This window comes from Echinops telfairi, unplaced genomic scaffold, assembly GCF_000313985.2.
Source record: "Echinops telfairi isolate 266 unplaced genomic scaffold, ASM31398v2 ScPeMD7_2565;HRSCAF=3150, whole genome shotgun sequence".
NCBI classification, from domain to species: Eukaryota; Metazoa; Chordata; class Mammalia; order Afrosoricida; family Tenrecidae; genus Echinops; species Echinops telfairi.
In genome coordinates this window covers 4,855,611-4,878,247 of record NW_022106463.1, presented here as the reverse complement: position 1 = coordinate 4,878,247, position 22,637 = coordinate 4,855,611, and the positions used below count along the sequence as shown (strand labels likewise).

The 22,637-nt window shown below is 48.9% G+C and overlaps 1 protein-coding gene across 1 annotated transcript in view; it reads right to left on the bottom strand.

Annotated features, from left to right (window-relative positions):
- The window catches only part of ATP8A2 (ATPase phospholipid transporting 8A2), a 616,683-nt gene that overhangs the window by 305,817 nt on the left and 288,229 nt on the right, over positions 1 to 22,637 (bottom strand). The window contains exon 23 of the mRNA XM_045293987.1: positions 21,403 to 21,575. Coding sequence (XP_045149922.1) covers positions 21,403 to 21,575 — 173 coding nt within the window. The remainder of the gene's footprint in view (positions 1 to 21,402; positions 21,576 to 22,637) is intronic.

Below are 22,637 nucleotides of genomic sequence, written 5' to 3'. Positions count from 1 at the left end.
TTAGGTGAAAGGCTTCCTCACTTAGTTGACTTTCGAGAAAGGTTTTCCTTTTTGATGTTGTCTTTTTGCAACATCTGTGGGCCCAGCGTTCTGTGGAGATTCTCATTTGTCTTGGTATCAATCTTCTCTTGGGTCTAGGAGGTTCTCAACGCAGGGACCCTAGGATGCCTGCAATCTACCCCCGTCTCTTCTTTCTGACAGCTGGGTCCCAGTGTGTCTGCTCACTTCTCTGTTATCTCTTGTAAAACAAAAAATGATACAGGGGTGAGTTAGTTAATTGTGCCAGCCTGGCCGATAATCACATGTGGGTCTGGTTGAAAGGCGGAGGGATAAATGGGTGGTGAAGCCTCGCCTTTCTAGTTCTCGGGTCTCTTGTTTTGTGATGGTTGCATCGGGTGCAGCTGCCTTAGCAGTTCCCTGCTCCAACTTGCAAGATGGATTTCCTACAAGACATCCCCAAGGAGAAGCCACATGGATCTATCCCGATGCAGCCCTGGGTGCTGGAGCAGCCGTGTGGAGACCCCTGCCAGTGCTGAGATGCTTGTTCGTTCACTGACTCAGCTTTCCTCCTGCAGTCAGCATCATTGCCTCTGTTTTGTGAGGTGGAGGACTTTGTGGACTGGTGTTGGGTTAATGGGTTAATGTTGGACTTGTGGGCTTGGGCAGCATTGGGTTGGGATGTTTTCGTGATGCACATTTTCTTTGCATTAAACTCTCTCTTATACGTGAGTTGCTGTGGATTTGTTTCTCCAAAATACCTAGACTAATACAAGGGGACACCCCAAAGAAATGCCTTACTCATTAAATCAAGGCTGTGACCTGAGTAGGGGTGCTGCCTCTTCCCCTATGCTTCTAGCATTAACATAACAAACACTCTAAGCTCATTAACAGAATGTAACCTAGCTTCATTAGCACATTGAAGTCAGGATTCATAGCACAATGGAGGATAATTATATCAGATTTCCCTTGGAGAATTATTTCATCCCTACATAACTGATAAACCACTGGAATTCATGGCCTACTCAACCGGACACTTATTTGGGGATACAACTCAATCCATGGCAGAGGGTCACCACACATTTTCTCCCATTCTGTTGGTTTTTCCATCATAAATTTGATAAAGCCCTTTCAATCAAATAATTATAATACTGACAACTATCTAACACAAGACTTTCACATTTGCTTTAAAAGCTATACAACTGTGCTTGATACAGTTGATGTATGGGTTGTGATAAGAGCTGTTAGCAAACACCCCCCAAATTATATATTTTTTAAGTGGACATTAAAGAAACTCTGAACCCTGCCTTTGAGATAAATGCAGCTAAAGCCACTGGGAGACGAGAGGAAGGAAACGAGGTGAACAAAACACTTCAATGGGCAACTTGAGAAATTAAAATATAGTGAAACATGTTGCACAAGGGGAAAAACATTCAAGTCATAATAGTGAGGAAGAAAGGGAATTTCATTCTGTACATGTGGTAGAGAAAAGAGCAGTGGGAATAGGCTGTGTCACCACATAGAAGCTTTGTCTGACAAAATCCAAGAAAATAAACCCAGTGTGGTATGTATGTATATATATAATTTTTAAGTGCTAATGTCTAAACAGAAAAAAGTATAAATTATTAACAACTATTCACAATGGGCTGTTCTATAATCCTAACTGAAACGCTCCTTTCAGGGCCATGAAGTATGCCCCACCCCACACAGGGGTCCTGGTGGTACACTGAGTTAAGCATTGAGTTGTTAACCGCAAGGTCAGTGAGTCAGACTCCCTAGCTGTTTCCAGGGAGAAAGGTGTGCCCATTGCTCCTGTGGAGACTGAGTCTCTGAAACCCTCCGGAGGAAGGAGGCCTGCTTTGTCCTGTAGGGTCCTTATGACTCAGTATCAGCTCGATGGCAGTGAGAAGGGGGGATATCGACATGAAAGCAATAGCATTAAAATAAAAAATGCTGTTGTCAACTTGATCCTGACGCTTGGTAATACCGTGGACTTCAGAACAGACCTGCACTCTGCAGGGCTTTCGGCGGCTGATTTTTCAGAAATAGGCCTTCCTTCAATGCTACCTTTGTGTGGATTCAAACCACCAATGGAATGCTGATTAACCACACCATTCCAGAAAGTGGGCGAATACAAAGGTGGTTTTAAATCTCTATCTTGTGGTGCACATATCAAAATATGATTGAACAAAGGAATACACATAAACTGGTGGATATTTCTAAACCAATAAAATGAGCCCTTTAGTTTGATCAGAAACAATAGACTTAGTGAAAACGATGACATGTAATACAGAATTATAACATTATCTTTCAAGCTGAAAAAAACAAGCATCCATTTCCGTTTTTTACTCTTGCAAAACTTACATGACAACTGAAATGTGGAAATGGGTTAGCAAGGCCCGAAATTTTAGTCAAAAGCAGCAGACGTCATTTGGGGACAGGAGGTAAATCTGTACAATGATGGCTACCAAGATCGTTAGTGTCAGGTTGCTGAACTTATCCCAGGGCAAAACAAACCACAGTAGTCTTAAGATCTCATTCTCACTGCGATGAGTCGATGCTGACTCACATCGACCACATCTTCTGCCCCTGGGGGGGTTCTGAGACCATAAATCTCATTACAGGGATAGAAAGCTTCACCTTTCTCCCAATGAGCAACTGGTGGATTTGAACTGCTCACCTTGTGCTTAGCATTACCCACTATGCCACCAGAACTCTTTAGTTCTAGGAATAGTGGTAATGCAGTAAGATGTGGTAGGATAAGCTACATGCAACATCAAGTTTTCAGTTCCATGAGGATGATCTTGGCTTTTGCTTTAATCAAATCAAATGATGTATCTTTTGTTGGAATGGCATAGTTTAAGTATAAAGAATTCCCAGGTATTTTTAATGGTATCATCTTCTAGCCATGCACCTCTCCCCACTAATCATCCCCAAACTGCCACCATTACAGCTTCTCTGTAGCCACAAACTCAAGAGTGACCTGATAGGAATGTTTTCCAAAACCTCTGCCCCTCACTCACCCTACCAGAGGGACCTGCTCTTCCTAGTCCTTAACATTTTCACCTGTCTTGCATGTTGTGGCAACTAGATTTTATGTCAACTCAATGGTACATACGTGGTGGGAGGGATGGAGCCCAGCCTGTCAATCAAGTGGCAGTCTGATGATGCGTCGTTGGGAGTATGACCTTGTGTAGAAGAGTGAGAGGTGCAAGGAAGCGCTCTTTCTCTTGTGCTTTGCCTTCCTGCTTGTTGGGTTCTGTGCCTGCCTCCAGGGGTGGTCCCATGAGGGCTGGCCAACACTAAGCGCTGTCAGTACCCTGCCAAATTTCCACCAACTTTGGATCCACGCAACTCTGCACCCATGCCCATTGGCCTATGATCTCCCTGATTCCCACTCCCTCAATTTGTGTCTTTGGCCTGAGGCTGAAGAGGGCTCTGACTCACATCAGACTAATGGACTTGAGTTGGACTGGGCTGGGATGCCTTCTTGATATGAAATTACTTCTTGCTCTAAAGTTCTGTCCTGTACACAGATGAGTGTCACTGGTTTGTTTCTCTGGACATCCCAGGCGAACACAGGTGTGGACCTAGATAGAGGGATTTCCTCCAAAGTTAGTGCAAAAGTCTTATCATCTGTAAAGAGCCTGAGTCAACCAGCACCCTAGGGAGCCCTGGTGGTGCAGTGGGTGACACATTGGGCTGCTTACCTCATAATCAGCAGTTGAAAAACCACCAGGCGCTCTGGAGGAGAGAGGTGAGGTTTTCTGTCCTATAAAGGTTTAGTCTCAGAAACTCAAAGGGGCATTCCACCTCTGTCCTAGAGGGCCACTGTGTGTAATAGTAACTAAAGGACAATGGATTTGTTGTCGTTGTTGTTGTTGTTAGCAGCAATGAGGGCCTCACAGCACACGTACTTACTCCAGTTTGACTTTTCTCTTGTTGCCTCCCTGACATCTACAAACTCTCTTAATCTGCTCAAGAAACCCCACCCCACCACCCACCTGCAAGAGTGTATCTTTCAGCATACATGGCCTGGATTCAAATCCTGAATCTGCTTCTGAATAGTTGTGAGATTTGTGGGGAATGTCCTTACTACAATGAACTTAATTTCTAGATAAATACTGTAAGGAATTGCAGAGATAAAAACTGGTAAGTGCTTGCAGTAGTTGGTCTTTGCAATAGTTAGCATTGACTTGGATGTTAGCTTCATCATCAACACTTCCCATCAGATAACCACCATTTCAGGATCCCTAGTGGCCCAGCGCTTATGCACCTAGAGGTTAACTGGAAAGTCATCAGTTCAAACCCACCCTCTGCGCCATAGGAGAAAGACGAGGCCATCCGCTTCTGTAAAGGTTACAGCTTCGGAAACCCTATAGGGAAGCTCTACTCTGTCCTACAAAGTTGCTCCACGTCACAATGAACTCAAAGGCAGTAGGGTTTTTTTTGTTTTTGTTTTAACCACTCCGTGGAGGAATTATGCCCCTCATCTTCCTCGATGTCACCACTTTAAGACGAAGGTGAGTCTGACCGAAGTCATGGCATTTTCCACCACCTCACATGCATGTGCGAGTTGGACAATTAATAAGGAATACCCCCAAAGTGATGCCTTTGAACAATGGAGTTGGAGAAGAACATTGAAAGCACTATGTAGTTTCAGAAGAACAAACAAACATGTCCTGGAAGAAGTACCGCGAGAATGCTCCTTAGAATCAAGGATGATGAGAATCTTATGTAGTTTGGGCATGTTATCAGGAGAGATCAGAACTTGGAAAAGGCGATCGGGCTTGGTAAAGGAGAAAGGCAGCGAAAAAGAAGAAAATCCTCAATGCAATGGATTGACACTGGCTGCCACAAAGGGCTCAAACAGAACCACAATTGTGAAGATGCTGCGGGACCAGGCAGTGTTTCCTCCTCTTGGCATAAGGTCATAGTGAGTTGGCAGCAACTCAGCAGCAACGAACATCATCTTCCTAGGTTCAACTTCTTTCCTCCCTCACATTCTGAATGGGGTCGTCCTTTGTCATATCGGGCTGGCACTCCCTCCAGATGTGGTGCCATACCATCACCATAATTAGCAGCTGCATCCCCAATTGGAAAACTAAGAAGCTGAACTAGCAACATTGCAGTGACCCCATACAACTTCTCAGAAAATGATCGGGCTGCGTTAATCTGGGTTGACTAGAGAAACAAATCGAGAGACACTCATACGTGTGTTAGAAAGAGCTTTGTATCAAAGAGCAATTGAATATTGAGAAAACATCCCAGCCCAGTCCAGATCAAGTCCCTAAGTCCGAGATTAGCCCACATGTGTCTGATCCTCGTTCATAAAGTCCTCTTCAGACTCACACAGCCATGCAATAATGCCAAATGCAGGAAGAGCACAGGCCAGTGGGTGAAGAGTCTTGTGGATCCAGTGGCGGTAGAAGCATCTCAGCGCTGGCACATGTCTCCATGTGGCTCTTCCACAGGAAGAAAGCGAGTGTGTCCAGCCTCCAGTGAGTTATTTATCTCCATCTTGCCTCGAATGATGTCATCAAGCTGTGACCTGATTGACAGGCTAAACTCCACCCTTTCACTCCTAATACCGTCAAGCTGACAGGAAATTACGTAACTACATAAGGACAAAACATTTTGTGCGAGATAGAGTTTAGGTAATCTTAGGAGATGCTGAAAGGCCCACTTTTTCTCCATAATATTATCTAAAACCACCCATGATATGAATCCAAAGAATTCTTCCGCTTGTGTCAATGTTTGCTGGCATGCAAGAGACGCAGGATGGAATCACACTAAAGACTACTGGCAGCCATATGTGAGCACAGAGACACGATACGACTGCAGCAAAGGCCACTTTCTCTCCGTAGCTTGTCTGTTACAAGGCTCTTCAAACTTCCTGAAACGTTCATTCACGCCCCGAGGCTGCCCTTAGGTCTTCTCCAGGTGTACACGTACACGGGTTAATACATAATTAATTACAGAGGGATAAAAATGTGAATCCCGAGTGCAAGGAACATAAATAAATCTCACTCGATGTTTACTTTTCCCTTCTCTGAAGGCCTTACTCCGCTAGTCTTCCTCTTGTATTTGTTTCCATATTTGATCATCCAGAATCGATGTTTTGATGTGACCCACGAGGGCGTGGGAAACATTGAACATAGACCTATACTCATACAGGCGCCCCAGTAGGCACGGTGGGTAGGTTGCATGTCAGGCTGCTGACCAAAAGGCCGATGGTTCAAACCAACCAGCTGCTCTTCAAGAGAAAGATGAGGATCTCTGCTCCCATAAACATGGGACAGTGACAGAAACCCGGAGGCACAGGGTCACCAGGCACTGGGATTGGCCAGTGGGAGTGAGTATTTCCACCTGTGCACACATATTCTCATACTGCTCAGGAAGAAAACAATGTAGAGTTACAGACTGTATAAGAAACAAAAAATGAGGGTCGCCCGTCTGCAAGTAGACAAAGCACTGCGCTAACGTAGTTCGTCGAGACCTAAAGCAACCATGGCCTTCAGTCCCACTCATGGTCACCCCAGGTTCCACAGAAGGAAATGTGTCCAGCCCTGCCTCGCTCTCCCTTTGCCCCCATGTTGGGAATCCACCATTGTAACTGCTGGGCAGACTCATTCTACGGAAGGTCTCCCTGGCCCCGATGGCTCTCTCCTCCAACACACAAGATGTCATTCTCCAGTTTCCATCCTTCCCCGTGACACACGAGTCCGACGATGGTCTGTGGGGATCCATAGGTTCTCACGGACTAACTTTGGAGGGAGACCACAAGATCCTCCTTCCTGATAGGTCTGCGGCTGGAAGCTCGGCTGAACCCTGTCCGCCAGGGGTGACGCTGCTGGTATTTGAAATGCTCTCAGCGTAGCTTCCAGCACACAGCCTGCCGGATTGACAGACAGCTCGTTCACGCAGGGCTCCTCATTCCTCAAGCTTTTCACATTCTCAAACAGCGCCTCTCCAAGAAAGCAAATAAGACTAAAGGAAAAATGCACCAAGAACAGACAGGCGGTGTTTTAAGTCGGCACTTGTGTATTTGTGAAAGGATTCTCTTCAAGCCCGTGTGTGTTGACTTTGGTCTCAGAGATTGGCGTGTCCAGGTGATGAGTGAATAGACTCACTTAGTGGGAGAAGAACCGCTTGCTCTGTTTTCCTGGGATGACCCAGGTGTCAAGAATGTGATGGGACGGGAGTGGGGAGGAGGGGGCAAGAGGTGTCTGGCTGGCTGCCTCTCACTCACCAGTCTGTGAGAAATGAAGCCAATGGTGATAATACAGCCCCCGGATTCCTGACAAAACTCGGGGAGCTGACTAACAATCACTCAACGGAGGCTGACTCTCTGGTGACCCAGTCTCAGCCCCGCAGATGACGACGGCAACGAAGCTCACAGGTCACCAGCCATAAAACGGAAGGCTTGGGCTTCCCAAATCGGGCCACTTAGGTTCGCTCCATCCATCTGCCATGCCTCGCGCTGACAACTCGCTTCATCTGAAGTGGTGCGAAATATAAATCTAGTATCCAGAACTCGGAACAAGAGCAGATGGACCCCTTCCCATCCGACCATTTCGTTTTCTCTCTGAAGTTAAACAAGTCGGAGACGGAAGCGGAGAAGCTGCAAGCAGATCAGCGGAGGGCCCAATGTTGGCAGAGAGGAGTGTGTGCGGCCTCGCTGTAATCCCGGCCTTCCTGGTCAAACGCAAAGACCTTCTGAGTGGAATATTCCTCGTGGTTTTCAACGCCGTAACAGGAAGCCCGGCTATCAAGAGCAGGGGCAAGAGGGGCATCAATAATTCAGGAGGTGAGAAATGAGGGAAAGTGTCAGATGCATGTACAGGAAAATGGAAAACATAATTTTCTTTGGGACCAATTAGGGTCAGCACTACTTTCATATATTGCCCATCAGAAAGGTGTCAGCGTTGTCCGCAGAAGTGGGTTTTTCTGCCTCCCCTAACAGAAGGTAACATGACAAGTTCTTGTATGAATGAAACGCATTCTGAACAGCTTCATAGGAAAGCGAGAAGGGCGGGGGGAGCAACAAAACACTGAAGCACAAATACTGCCACAAGGCAAGAGTCGGGGCAGGGATATTCGTGACAGATTCCACGGATCTACTGGACTTCTATTCTTGATGCTTTGGTGGGGAGCGGGCAAAGGGGTTATTTTGCTGGGTGGCGAGATGTGGAACATTATGAGCTTCCACTTCCGAATTGTGGACCCCAGTTCGGCCACACATCAACCTATTTGCTTCGGCAAGCAGTGCTGTCCCACATGATAGGCACTGAATGGATGAGTCATTCGTCACAGAGAAGAGGTGGCGGCGGGGGGACAACCTTGAGAAATGATGCATCTCTTAGCTCTTCTGGAGCCCTGGTGGCTTAGTGCGTTACACGTTGGGCTGCTAACCCCCGAGTCAGGCGTTTGAAACCACTAGCCACTCTTGCAGAGAAAGCCAAGGCCGGCTGCTTCTATAAAGAGCGGCAGTCTGGGAAACCCACGGGGCCGTCCTACCCGGTCCTCCAGGGTCACTGTGAGGGCGGTGAGTTGGTTTTGACAGCGAGCTGTACGGGGACCTGGTGGGGCAGTGGGCGAATCGCTTGGCAGCTAGCCGTGTGGTCAGCAGTCTGCATTCACCCAATGACTCCGTGGGAGAAAGAGGAGGCTGTGGGCTCCAGGAAAGAGCGACAGCCTCAGAAACCAACCCAAGGGGCCACTTGGACCCTGTCCTCCAGGGTCTCAGACAGTCAGAACCAAGTCCTTGAAGTGATTTTGAGTTTTATTATTTATTATTAATAGTTATTACCCCTCCTGGCATCTCCTATGGATTCCAGTGTGTGGAACGCAGAGGGAGTGGGTGCAAGGTTGTAGACACCATGCTCACCTCCGTAGACTCTTGCTCTCGGTGTGCCCTTGACCTGACCTTAGCAGTCAGCGCGCCAGTGTCAACAGAGGTCAATGGAAGAGAACTTCTTGGCGAAAACCTGCAAGGCATCGAAACTGAGAGATGCAGCATTTAGGGCGTGATGACATGCCGTGAGTCTGGCACAGAACACTCTATAATGATAACCTTGATGATACTACGGTGAGTTCCACTGCAGACAAATATTCAGGACCGTGTCTCTTAGGTCAGCGTGGTCTTGGTCATAAAATGGGACTTCTGGTGTCATCTTCCTTAGTAGAACTGTCCTTCTCCACCTACCAATTCCATGGACTTGATCCCAATTCACCGCCGGCCCGTAGGACAGCAGAACTTCCCCCACAGTTTCCGGACGGCTGCATTTCATCAGAAGCAGACTGCCTCCTCTTTCTCCTCTCGTTGCAGCTCTCGTCTTTCCACTGCGCCACCAGGGCTGCCCTCCTCCAGCAGCACTGAGAGCGGGTTTCTCCTGTATTCCCATAGGGGCCACGGTGGCAAAGTGGCTATGCGCTAAGCACGAGGTTAGGGGTAGGAGTCCTCCAGCTGTCCCTTGGGAAAAAGATAAGCGGTCTCTGTCTGGAAGGCTTGAATGCCCCTGAAACCGGAAAGGGTCATGCTGCTCCGTCCTATATGGTCTCACTGAGTCACGCCTGACCCGATGGCTTTAGTTTCTTCCGTCTTCTCTGTCTTAGACTGAGCATGCGTCCCTGTTTTAATCGCCTGCACAATAGCTCCTCACCAAATTAATCTGCATCCAGAACATAAATGACAAAGTTAACCATTTTTAAATGTTTATTTATTTTCTCTTATCTAAAGGAGTGGTCAACCAATAGCAATGCTATCTAACATGTAGCTTCAGGAGACTATTTTCTAAGAAGCAAAAAGAAAACATCAAGTAAGAAATCTCTAATATCAAGGATTGAGATGTTCCTTAATGGTTGGTATAGATTAGTTCCTGCAATGGTTAGGTCAGAGGCATATCGCATTTCATTTCTGAATGTAAAATCAACTAAATATAGCTTTGATTTTTGGCAAAATGCTTGTTCCGTGGATCCGACACTAAAAATGATTCGATACTCCAAATCGCTGCCATCAAGTTGTATCTGACGCAGAGAACCCCTGTGGGACAAAGGAGAAGTGCCCCCTGGGTTCTGAGGGTGTCGGTCTTCACAGGAGCAGGGGGCCTCCCCTTTCTCCCCAGAAAGGGCTAGTGTGGTTATCTGTGGTCAGCAGTCCCATTGTGTCGCCAAACCAAAACCCCAAACGCACTCTTGTCAAAACCATTCCAATTCCTAGCAACCCTGGGTTTCTGAGACTATAGCTTTCTTTTTTAATTAAAAGATCATTTTATTGGGGGCTCTTAGAGCTCTTTTAACAATCCATACATCAATTGTATCAAGCTTATTTGTATAAATGTTGCCATCATTATTTTCTAGACATTTACTTTCTACTGAGCCCTTGGTATCAGCTCCTTTTTTCCCTCCCACCCCCAACATTGTAAAAAATAGTATAAAAATGATTAGAGGTGGACCTAATTTGTTGTGTGAACTTCCGCCTGTAACAAGAGACAATATTTTCTTTCTCTGGTTCAGAGGAAAAGAAGAGCTCCCACCAGACCCATCCTCTTATGCCCTCTAAATGACATTCCATCCAATCTCTCAACCTGGAATCCTGAGAATACAGCTCTTTACAGGAGCAGAAAGCCTCCTCTTTCTCCCAAGCAGTGGCTGGTGGTTTTGAACTGCCTATCTTCTGGGTAGCATCCCAACACATAAGCACTATGTGACAAGGGCCCCTTAAATCTTCCAAAACCACCATCTCGTCTGCCTCCACCTGACTCCGATGATCCCGAGAAGCACACAGCGAAATTAATCTCATTCGTTTTTTTAGACAAATACTGGTGAAAGACATTTTCTAGGTAAAATTCTGGGCAGGGCCTGTTATCTGCCAACTGTGCTGTCTAGCATGCACATTCCTGACAGAGGAAGAACGAGGGAGGGGGGTGGGAAGGAAGGGGGTGTCAGAAGAAACTGCCTGACTTGTTCCGGTAATAACACTCCTTTCAGAGGGAACCCCAAAGAGGAGCCAGTCTAAGAATGAATTCTCCCTTAATTGTGCTGAATCAACAACATGATGCAAATGTGCCAGGGGTAAGCTCACGGCTTTGACAAGTTAATAATGCTCTCTGGGGTAAAGTGACAAATTGAGGCTGAGAAGACACGGCAGGGAAGGAAATTAAGACAACGTTCCCTTTTGCAAGTAGATGGTCGGATGCCCTAACGGAGAATGAAGGCCAATCAAAACCCAATTGGTGGGAGGATTTCGATTCCTACATCTGAACACCGCGTGCGCGTGAATCCTGCGTGTCGCTCCCAGGCTGAAAGGCACCACACCCAAAAGGCTTAATGCCCATCCTGAGTTCTCCTGTGACCAGGCATGCTTCCTTCACGTAAGACGTGACCCTATTGGAGAGGCCCAATTAGAAGGGTCAGCTGGTTTCCTGCACTAAAGGTGGTGCAGTGGGTACGAGTTGCTAACCCGAAGGTTGGCAGTTTGAAAACATCACCTGCTCTTGGGAGAAAGACAAGAGAGTTTGCTCCCGTAAAGAGTCCCAGTCTGGGAAACCCACAGGGCCAGTTCTACCTTGTCCGATAGGGCTGCTGTGAGTTGGAATCGACTCCCAGGCAGTGAGTGTGGGTTTGGGGAATGATCTTAGCAAGGGGACAGCTGCGCATGGTGAGTTTCAGGCTTGAGGGTCCAGGGAAGGGACGGAGATGGAACCAGCTCTGGGAACTGGCATCCTGTCACTGTGCCACGCCCTGTCATGTTCCCTAGGGAAGCCTGTGTGGATTTCTTTGAAGTCCCTGCTCAGATACATCTCCTCCCACAAAACAATACCTCCGTTGGAGACACGACGCCCCTTTGTTGGGAAGGCTGGCAACCCCACACTAGCCGTGCAGGCTCTTCCTACAAAACAGGGGGAGGCGTGGTGGTCCCGATGAACAGGAACCGTTGCCCTCTCCCCTCTTCCTCACAGTCACATGACTTCACTTCCTTCTGGGAAGGCCCCAAACCTTTTGTCAAGGTCTGTTTCAGACCCTCGAGTGTCTCCTGACTTCCCGGGCATCGTGCAGCATCTTTGCAAAGGTACACTTCCCAAAGGGGGCAGTGACAGCAGTAAAATCGTGTCCATACCCTGAATACTCAACAACTTCCATTTTCAAGTTGTCCCCAAGGGGACCCTGCTTCCTGGTGACCCTTGTGTGTCTGAGCAGGCGTGTGACCCACTGGGTTTTCGATCACTGAATAGGCCAGCCTTTCTTCTGAGGTGTGTCTGGCTGAACTCAAACAGGCAACCTTTCAGCTAGCCCAGTGCTTGAACCGCCCCACCACGTGGGCTGGATGAGGCATTGAGGGAACTGTAAAGGATCTGTGGGAAATGTCCACGATCTTTTCATCCCGTTTCCACACGCTTTTTGAAGCTCCCTCAGAATGACCTTGGGATCATCGGACAGAACACTAACGGGCTTTTAAAATTCCGTTTATATTTGGATTTGGCAAAGGAACTGTTTATAACCTTCCTCACTTAACACAGGGTAAAGACTGTCACTGCAACGCCCGTCACAAGAGAAAAGTATTTTCGATGGGTGGGACTGGGACTGCTGTTTCCTTTCTTCTTGCTTATCTGCGCTTCCTAACTTTGTTTTTTCCAACCAGGAGTAACATCAATCACGCTCAGAGTTAGGAAAATAAACCCAAACAGTTTTTACAAACATCCATTTCTGCCCTTTCTGCCCTTCTACTCTCGGCTCTTTCTCTTGCTCCGGAGTCACAGGAGGTTTATAAATGTTTACCTTCGAATCTATCCCGAAAGACAGAAGTCTAAACACATCCCGGCAAATAAACGATGGCTTCTGAAACCTTTAATGGCCACAGCCAACTGGGATCCGCCAGCCGTGGCATTTCCCTCCCAACTCCCAGCCCTGGCCCCAAGGCATGAGCGGCCCGTAAATCATGTCAGCTCACCAGGCAGTGCTCTGGGGCCCCTGGGAGTCCCCTGGATCGAGGCGACTTGGGGCGCAGCCATTAGCCAGCTCCCTCACCCCAGCAAGGGAAGTGGAGGAGGCGGGCGGATGATTGTTCCTTGACATCGTCCCTGAGGAAATGCAGCCACTGGTCACATTTCTACAAGTCCCCCAAGGTCACAGCCCAGCCTGGACTACTGACTGTATCTCCATTTGGCAAAAGAAAAGGGCTTCCAAGCAAAGGGCAACAGGAGAAAAATCAGAAAGATGGCGGCCATTCAGTCAAGGAGACGGGTGAGAACATATCGTTCCTTCGTGCATGCATGAACAATCTGCACAGTTTCTACACTATCGGTCCTCTGAGAACAGAAAATCCCACGGAACATGATGATGGATAGGTTTAAACAAATTCTACACTTTGGGGATGGTGGTGTGTATGGGGGGTGGGGGAGACACAGGTTAAAAGTCAAAGCCTTCCTATAAAACAGCACTAACAATAATAAACGTGTGATTATGAAGTAGCTGAGTAGCCAACTCTGTGATTTATGAGTGCAGGCTCCTGAGTAGTCTTCAGGTCTGGGATAAAATGCCGGCTCTTCCTCCCGCTGCTACCTGAGACAATGGGTAGGCTCCCACGCTTCCTGAGACTCTGGTGTCTTCCTTCATCAAAACAAAGGAAATACCCATCACAGCAAACGGAGAGAGTGTCATTTTTAACCTCAACCTAGTGCAAGGAAGCTCACAGAGCGCTGGAAACTTTCAAAGGCAAAAACTAGTCAGAGAAGGAAAAACTCAAATAAAACTCACTGCCACCGAGTTGATGTTGACTCATAGCGACTCTGTAGGATGGGTAGAACTACCCAGGAGTTCAGGAGACTGTAACTGCTTACGGGAGTAGAAAGCACCATCTTTCTCCCATGGAACAGGTTGGTGGTTTTGAACTACTGACCTTTTGGGTAGCAGCCCAACCAATGCAGGCCCATGGATTCCAGCTCTCAGAGGCTGACTGTCATCCACAGATTCCAGCTCTCAGAGGCTGACTGTCATCCATGGATTCCAGCTCTCGGAGGCTTGACCGTCATGTGCTTATATCGTTTGGTTTCCTGGAAAGTTCCCTGCCTATAAAACCACGGCTCCCGAGAAGGTTCTTGTTGGGTGCCATGGTGTCCACTGCAATTCCTAGTGGCCCCACGTCAGCGTAGAACCTTCCCAGGGCATCTTCTAGGCTGTAATCTTCGCAGAATCAAACCACCGGGTCTTTCTCTCACAGAGCTGCAATCGCCCATGAGACTGTTAGGTGCTGTCATGCGGTTCCGACTCACAGCGATCCCTCTATGCGCACCAGAACGAAATCCACACCAGTCTGTGCCGTCCTCCCCGCTGCTCGTGTTTGAGTCCACAGCAGCAACCGCCGCGTCCACAGTCCATCTCCTTGAGGGGCTTCCTCTTTTTCGCTCCCCTCCACTTTCCAAGCACAACGTCCTTCTCCAGGGACTGGTCTCTCCTGACCACATGTCCAAAGTGTGTGAGAGGAAGTCTCTCCATCCCGGTAGGTGGGTTTAAACAGCCAACCTTTGGATGCGCAGCTGAATGTTTAACTCTTGTGCTACCAGGGCTCCTGACTGAAAGGACAGTGCGGTCACCACGCGAGCAGCGACTTCAGAAGACCATTCTGGAAGAAGATTTTCACACGGGCATGGTTTAAATCCTACTTGTACCTTTCATGAGCTCCATGACCTGGCAAGCAATTTAATGCACCTGTTCCTCAGTTTCCTCCTCTGTAAAATGGGGAACTAATGGTGCTGACTGTATAGATCATAACAAACGGTGGACAACCTTGAGTTAGAATGGGAATTCCAGGATACTTCACTGTGCTCCCTCGGAACTTGTACATGGGTCGAGAGGCAGCGGGGGGGAGCAGAACTAGGGGGTGCTGCATGGTTTGAAATCAGGACAGGTGTGCATCGGGGTGGCATCCGCTCACCATACCTACTCACTCAGGGTGCTGAGCAAATCAACAGAGCCGTTGGATGGTATGAAGGGTGTGGCATCAGGATTGAAGGAAGACGTATTAACAACCTGCACCATCCAGATGACACAGCCTTGCTTGCTGAACGTGATAAGGACCTGAAGCATTTGCTGATGAAGATCAAGAATCGCGGCCTTCCGTATGGATTACGGCTCAATGTAAAGAAAACAAAAATCCTCACAACTGGACCAATAGGTAACATCATGGTCAACGGGAAAAAGGTTGAAAATGACAAGGATTTTGTCTCACTTGGATCCACAATCAATGCCCAAGGAAGCAGCAGTCTAGAGATCAAGACATGCTGCATTAGGTAAATTTACTGCACAGACCTCTGTAGAGTACTGAAAAGCAAGGATGCTACTTTGAGAACTAAGGGGCACCTAATCCAAGCCATGGAATTTTCAATGCATGTGGAAAGTCGGACATGGAACAGGGAAGGCCACAGCTGAATACATGCACTTGAAGTGTGATGCTGGAGAAGATGGAAATCCCACGGACAACAAAAACGTAAAGCAGATTGTTTCAGAAGTCCTTAAAGGCAAGAATGTTGAGATTTCGGCTTACCAACTCTGGACATGTTGCCAGGAGAGACCAGTCCCTGGAGAAGGACATCTTTGGGGGAAAGTCGAGAGACAGAGAAACAGAGGAAGGTCTTCCACGAGATGCGCTAACACAGTGGGTACAATGATTGGCTCAAGGGCAGGAACAGCTGTGAGGATGGCTCTGGACCCGCCGTGTTTCCGTTCTGCTCTGCATGGGGGTGCTCTGAGTCAGAACCGACTTGGCCTCTAACAACACTGTGTTGTGTGTGGGAATATGAGAAGACGCTCCGACCCAAGTCACAAGTTGGGAAGTGGACGCATCTGAAGTAGCCAGAAGAGGCGCCCCAGGAGAAGATGCATGCTCGTGCTCATGCGCGCACACACCCAGTGCCATGTCCCAAGATCTAGAAGAACAGTCTTCAGGCAGCAGGGAGGCCATGGTATCCATGGCTGGGGAGGAGTAAGTCTGTGGCACATAGCCAGGCAGACACCACGAGGGAGGGGGGGTGCACACGCAAGTGTCGGCAAGTCCATGTGCCCGAAGTTACACATCAGTAGACAGAAATTATATATCCTACTGTCCGGTGCATTCTTATAACTTCCCATGCACAGACTACCTCCTGCATCTTGGGATACACCCGCAGCACTGCAGATGCACCACACAAGGAAACCAAAGCCACGATTACACGGGACAGGCCGGTCACACTGCAACTGAGACTACGGCAAGCCCCGGGGCAGATGCGACAGTGAACTCCCCTGACCCCTAACTGGGCCCTGCTCTATTGACCAGTGAAACCCTTTCTAGATGTTCTCATTTTCTTGAATTTGGGGTCACAATACGTGGACACAGCAAACCCAACCCCCATTACGCTGGCTGCTAGACGCAGTGATCCGCTAGCGTGCCTACATACTCCACGGCGTACAAACACCTTCTTTGGTGTTCGCGTCCCTTCCATTTACTGCGTCTCTCGGCCCTGCAACCTTCTGACCTGTGCTTTCAAATAGCGGTTGACCCTTTGGGTCCTAAACAGTTGTTTTTGTTTTTCCAACTGCTACTTGGGTCAAAGGTTGAGGAGCCCTGGCGGCACAGTGGTTCCACGCTGGGCTGCTAAGTGCAAGGTCAGCAGTTCGAAATCACCAGCTGCTCCTCCCCAGAAAGACAGGCCTTTCTAGTCTCTTGCAGAGTTACAGTCTTGGAGAGGCATAGTTCTCCCTTGCCCTATAGGGTTGCTATGAGTTGGCATCGACTCAATGGCAGTGAGTTTTGAGTTTGAGGGACACGGCAAGGACAGTGTGCATTCCATTTGAAGAGCGACTCTTCCTAGGGTTTTAAGAACTGCTGGCCACATGGGTCGTGGTTGCTGTGTGCCAGCACGTCCGTTTCGGCTCGCAGCAACCTCGTAGCACAGATGGGCCTCCTCAAGGACATCAAGGCTCTAGTCTTCCTCTCGCCTACTTTGGACGTGTTGTCAGGAGAGGCCGGGCCCTGGAGAAGGGCATCGTGTTTGATAAAGCAGAGGGCCAGCGAAAATGAGGGAGGCCCTCAACGAGATGGCTGGGCACAGTGGCTGTAGGAGTGGGCCCACGCACAGGAACAATTGTGGGGACGGGCAGGACTGGGCAGTGTTGTGTTCAGTTGTGCATCCAGTCGCTATGGGTCAGAAGCGCCGGGGCGGCACCTAATGGGCAGCAACAACCATCTTTTCCAGGACAACTCTCGAGCGAGGTATTTTCTCCCCCGGAGCTTCTGGATGGATTCCAACTACTGGCCCTTCGGTCGGTCCTTCAACAAGGATCCGTATTGCGAGGAGGTCTCCCAATAACACCCTACGGTGAGCCAAACGTTCTTATTTTAACCTCAGGAAAGTTTTAAAAGCCCTGCCCCTATTGTTTCATTTTTCACAGCCTAAGTCACTTATTTACGCATCCGTTTTTGACACAACCATTACCAGTCACTGCACGAGAACTGCTCAGAGGCGATGCCTACTGCTTGCATAGCAGAATTACTGTCTGCAGGGGGGAAAAGAATCTATTACTGGAGAAAAGGAGTAATTGCAAAATTACCCCATAAAGATGGGCCCTGAAATGTAAGATCAGCCTTCTGATCAGAGCCATGCATGCGAGCTCTCGGCGGTGTTACCTCGCAGGGAATAGAAGCACATTTAAGGCATTCAACTGTTCCTTCTCTGTTTTTGGAAAACGTGCTGATTTTCTTTTCATCTTAAGCGCGAGGCCAGCCAAGAAATGTCTCTTGGAGCTAGAAAGTCTTGTGTGCTCCCAGATTCCTTGTTTCAATTAGTGCTTCTATTTGGTAGACAGTAACGGCATTTAATTTGAAATTTCCTCTCCGTGTGCCAGTTCCAGTTTGAACTCCTTCCTGCGAAGTCTCGAAGCGTACGGGCGCAGGGGGGCGCACCAAAACACGGCCGCAGCGGCCAAGAGTCAAAGAGGGAAACGATGTTTTCCTTTAGTTTCGAGCACCTGGCAGGCCAGGAGCATGTTCCTGTAAAGCCTGAAAGGCATTCCTGGGTCTCCCCGGAGAACCGCCGCCGACTCGTTTTCTTGCCCTTGCAAAGGCCACGCAGCTGGACCACGCTGGCGTGGCTTTACACGTGACCGGTCGTTTCCATAGAGCTTCTGGTTGCGGCTGCCGCTGCTGCTGTTTGAGCCCAGTGTTCAAGGAAGAGGGGCGGGGGACACAGACAAGCCCGGGCTGCTGGCGTTGGGGCAAACCACCGCCATCACACTGACTCCAGCTCACGGAGACGGGAGGATAATGAGTTTTCAAGGCTGCAAATCTTGATGGAGCAGACAGCCTCATTTTCCTCCCAGGGTGTGGCTGCTGGGTTTGAACCGGTCAAGCTTGTGGGAAGCAGTCTGAAACTTGCCCCCAGGGTGCACTTTGGGGGGGAGCACTAGTAACCTCGAACCAATTAACCCAGCTGCCATCAGGTCCCCGAATATCTAGAGTAAGGCTGCATGTGGGTCTGCTAACTGACTGCAAGGTCAGCAGGTGGAACCCCCAGGGACTCTGAGGGAGGAGGAGGAGGAGGAGGAGGAGGAGGAGGCTTTCTACTCCTGTCAACAGTTACAGGCCTGGACACTGACACAAGCAGTTCCACTCTGTCCTATACGGTCAGTCAGAATCGGCTCGACAGCAAGGAGTCGGAGTTTAACATCTTGGAATTAAATCACCAGACCTTTCTTCTGAGGTACCTTGCGGTCGCAATCCCCAAACTGTTCCTTAAGAGTCGGCCTCCAACCATCTGAATCAACCAGAGACCCTCTGAGTGCTGAGACCTGCATAGACATCAGGCATTCGCTCACTGGGCAAGTCTACAACGTACAGCCAAAGGGAAACCTGTGAGAAAGAAATAACCCTTTCCCATCCCCCTCTGGCCCACTACCATGCCAAACACCTTGATATTATCCGCAGGCCACAATCTAAACTAGACCAACAGAACCCAGGAGAGGAAGCATGGTATCAGATGCTTGAAAAGAGGGCCCATTAGATAGGGCAGGAGCCCTGGTGGCGTAATGGTTACTCATCGGGCTACTAACCTCAAGGTCAGTAGTTCTGAACCACCAGCCACTCCATGGGAGAAAGACGAGGTTTTCTACTCCTGTAAAGAGTTACGGTCTCAGAAACTCATAGGGGGCAGTTCTACCCTGTTCTATAGGGTCGCAATGAGTTGGCGTCGACTTGTGGCAGTGAATTTGGTTTGGGTTTATTTAGATAGGACACCCAAAGTATAAAAGAATGAGAGAAGAAAGATGAGCTGAACTTCGCCAACATTAGAATACCTTAGTGCTGTGATTCCATTACAAAGATTCCCCATCGAATGGGAGAAAATACTGAGGAAATCATGCTTCTGATAAGGTCCTCTCATTCAGAATCTATGAAGGATTCAAGATAAATGACAACTGCCCTAGGCTTTAGATGGTAGGGAAGGATCTGGAACAGAGAGCGCTGTGGGAGGGACTGCTGGCGTCAGAACTGAGAGGAAGGTTGGAGGGCGGAGGGCGTGTCTGACGTCAGCCTCTTGGGAATTGGCCTCCAACAACACTGAAGTGGAGTTCGAATCTCCTTCCCCCTAGGGTAGTTAGAGGCACCCGGACAAGGCTAATCCCCTGCTAGTCTGTTTATTAATAGGCCCTCAGCCAGATGGACCGACACACTGGCTACACCAGTGGATAAGGCTTGTGAAGATGGTGCAGGAGCAGGCAGTGTTTTGCGCTGTTGTACACAGGTTCACTATGAGTTGGAATCAACCATACGGCGCCTAACAACACCAAGCAGCATGAAATACAGGAGCAAGAACAAGTCATAGTATCGACCCGGTGATGTACGCTGAGCATTGCATCGGACACTTGCATTGTGCTTTCAGAAACAGAAAGTGCTACTCTTACCTTTCATGTTATTGGGCACGGAACTGGGCTATCTTATTAGACATCTAATAAACTCTCTTGGGGTTTATCTTCCGAATAGGCACTCTGCTCTTTGCGTCCTTGTTCAAAGACTTGGCAGTAGGCAGCTGTTGTTGTTAGATGTCGATGAGTGGACTCTGACTCTTAGGGACCCTGTGTGCACCAAAGTGGACACTGCCCACCCTTGCACCAGCCTCAGAATCACTTACATTGGAGCCTATGATTGTAGTCACTGAGTCAATCCGTGTGGTGGACCGTCTCCTCCTGTTCGATGACCCTCTACTTTACCAAGCATGATGTCCTTCCACCAGGAACCTGTCCAGAGTGTGTGAGATGCGTCTCGCCATGCATGCCCATGAACAGTCTATTAAGCAACTATAAATTCTGTCATGATTTATCTTATTAACAATTCTGCCTGACTTTCAAATCTCTGTCAGACTTGATCGACCCACTGTGCACCTGATAACCAGTGGTTGATTGACCCACTGTGCACCTGATAACCAGTGGTTGATTGACCCACTGTGCACCTGATAACCAGTGGTTGATCGACCCACTGTGCACCTGATAACCAGTGGTTGATCGACCCACTGTGCACCTGATAACCAGTGGTTGATCGACCCTCTGTGCACCTGATAACCAGTGGCAAGTAGCTATGTCCACCCTGAAAACACCCTCGAGGACTTCATTAAAGAAAATTAAAACCAATGTTGTGCTGACATAGAGCACAACAATCAGGAGGACACGGAGCCAACCCTAAGCTACACTTGGCTGAGAAGAAAGACTCCCTCACTGAACATCAGGAAGGATGCAAGAAAGCCTCCCAAGTCTTGACAATTGAGTCCAGACACCCAGGACTCGAGTATCCGGCTGCTAGGACCTCTGAAGTACTCCGGCACTGCCCTGTGGCAGGATCTGTCCTCCTCTTCCATCATGAAGTAGGAATGGTGGTGGGCCAGGCTCTTATCTCTTCCAAGATAATACACAGAGCAAAAATGCCGCCACTACCAACTGCTAGGAGTGGATGGTGAGACTCCATCTCACGTATGCTCTGGACATGTTATGAGGAGAGATCAGTGTCGGGAAGAACATCATGGTCAGTCAGACAGAGGGTCATCAGGAAAGAGGAAGCGCCTCAACTGGATGGGCTGACCCAGTGGCTGACCACAACATGGCAGTGACTGGGAGGCTGGCACAGGGCCTGGCAGTGTTCCCTTCTGTTGCACACAGGGACGCCGTGAGCCTGACACCACTCAGGTGCCACTAACAACAGCTGCCTACTACCAAGCCTTTGAACAAGGCAGCAGAAATCAGATTGCCTCTTTTTGTTCCGCTGGTTGTAGATGCAAAACGGTGGGTCAACATTTCCCACGTGTTGGCTTTTTTAAATATAAAAGCCACAGGGGGAAAACAAATACAAGTGAGAACGTGAACCCGGGGCAGTCTGCACGCACCTACCTGCAACATATCACCGCTTTGCAGGACAGCGCCAAGTCCAGGAAGCTTCTCCGGACCTCGAAGGAGAGGGCGTACTTGAGCGTGTGCCCATCAATGATGAGTGCCACGTCGTTCTCCTTGCCCAACAAGTTCCCCAGGTCAGTGCAGTGCTGGGTGATGGCTTCCCTCGTGGCCTGCAACGGGCATGGGCAGAAAAGGGACAGCCTTTTATGGGTGTGCACGGTAGACGTCGACGAATCAAAGAGCAAAACTCCAAACCGAGGACCTGGAACTCAGAACTCGCACACACACACACACACACACACACACACCCTTCGCTCACCACGTGCACATGTTAAGATTCCAACTCTCAATGCCTGCATTCCATTCTAAAACAGCATTGCTGGCATGACATTTGCTGGTTTCAGAACAAACCGCTATGAAACAAAACTCAAAAACAACTCCCTGCCACCCAGACGACGCTGAGTCTTAGAGACCCTACCGGACTAGGTAGAACGGGCCCTGTGGGTTTCCATAACTGTAACTCTTTAAGGCAGCAGCAAGCCTCCTCTTTCTGCAAAGGTGAGAAAGAGTGGTTTCAAACTGCTGACCTTGAAGTTAGCAGCCGAACCCACGACACCACCAGGGCTGCATTGACCGAAGGCAAGGCAGTTACAAGGCGAAAACAAAGTTAAAACAGGAAAGAGAAGGCAAACGATTGTATCGCGATGCTTCCTGGGTCTGTTTTGGCAGTGGAAAGCCTCTGATGTGCATCATTTCTCTGCCTGGTTCGGGTCAAAGGGAGCACTGCCAAACCCTTCTGCATTGCTGCTTTCACAGCTAAAGTCCCAACAACGGCCTTCCCCGACCACTCCTTTGCACCGCGTGGAGTCACTGGGGGATGTGGACCGTGACCACACTTAGCCAGCCCAAAGGTTTGTCGGTTCAGGACCACCCAGAGGCACCTCAGAAGAAAGGCCTGGCAATCTACTCCCACAAACTGAACCACATAAAACCCCACGCAACACGGCTCTACTCTGACGCAAACGGGGTCACCTCGAGTCAGGTCTGCACTTAATGCCTCTCAAAACCAAACGTACCGCCATTGAGGCCATGCCGACTCACGGCGACCCAGAAGGGCAGGTAGAACTGCCCCTGGGAATGTGTACTATCTGAGAGGAATAGAAAGCCCCATCTTTCTCTCATGGGGGAGCTGATGGTTTCCAACCGCTGAGCTTGTAGTAAGCAGCCCAACA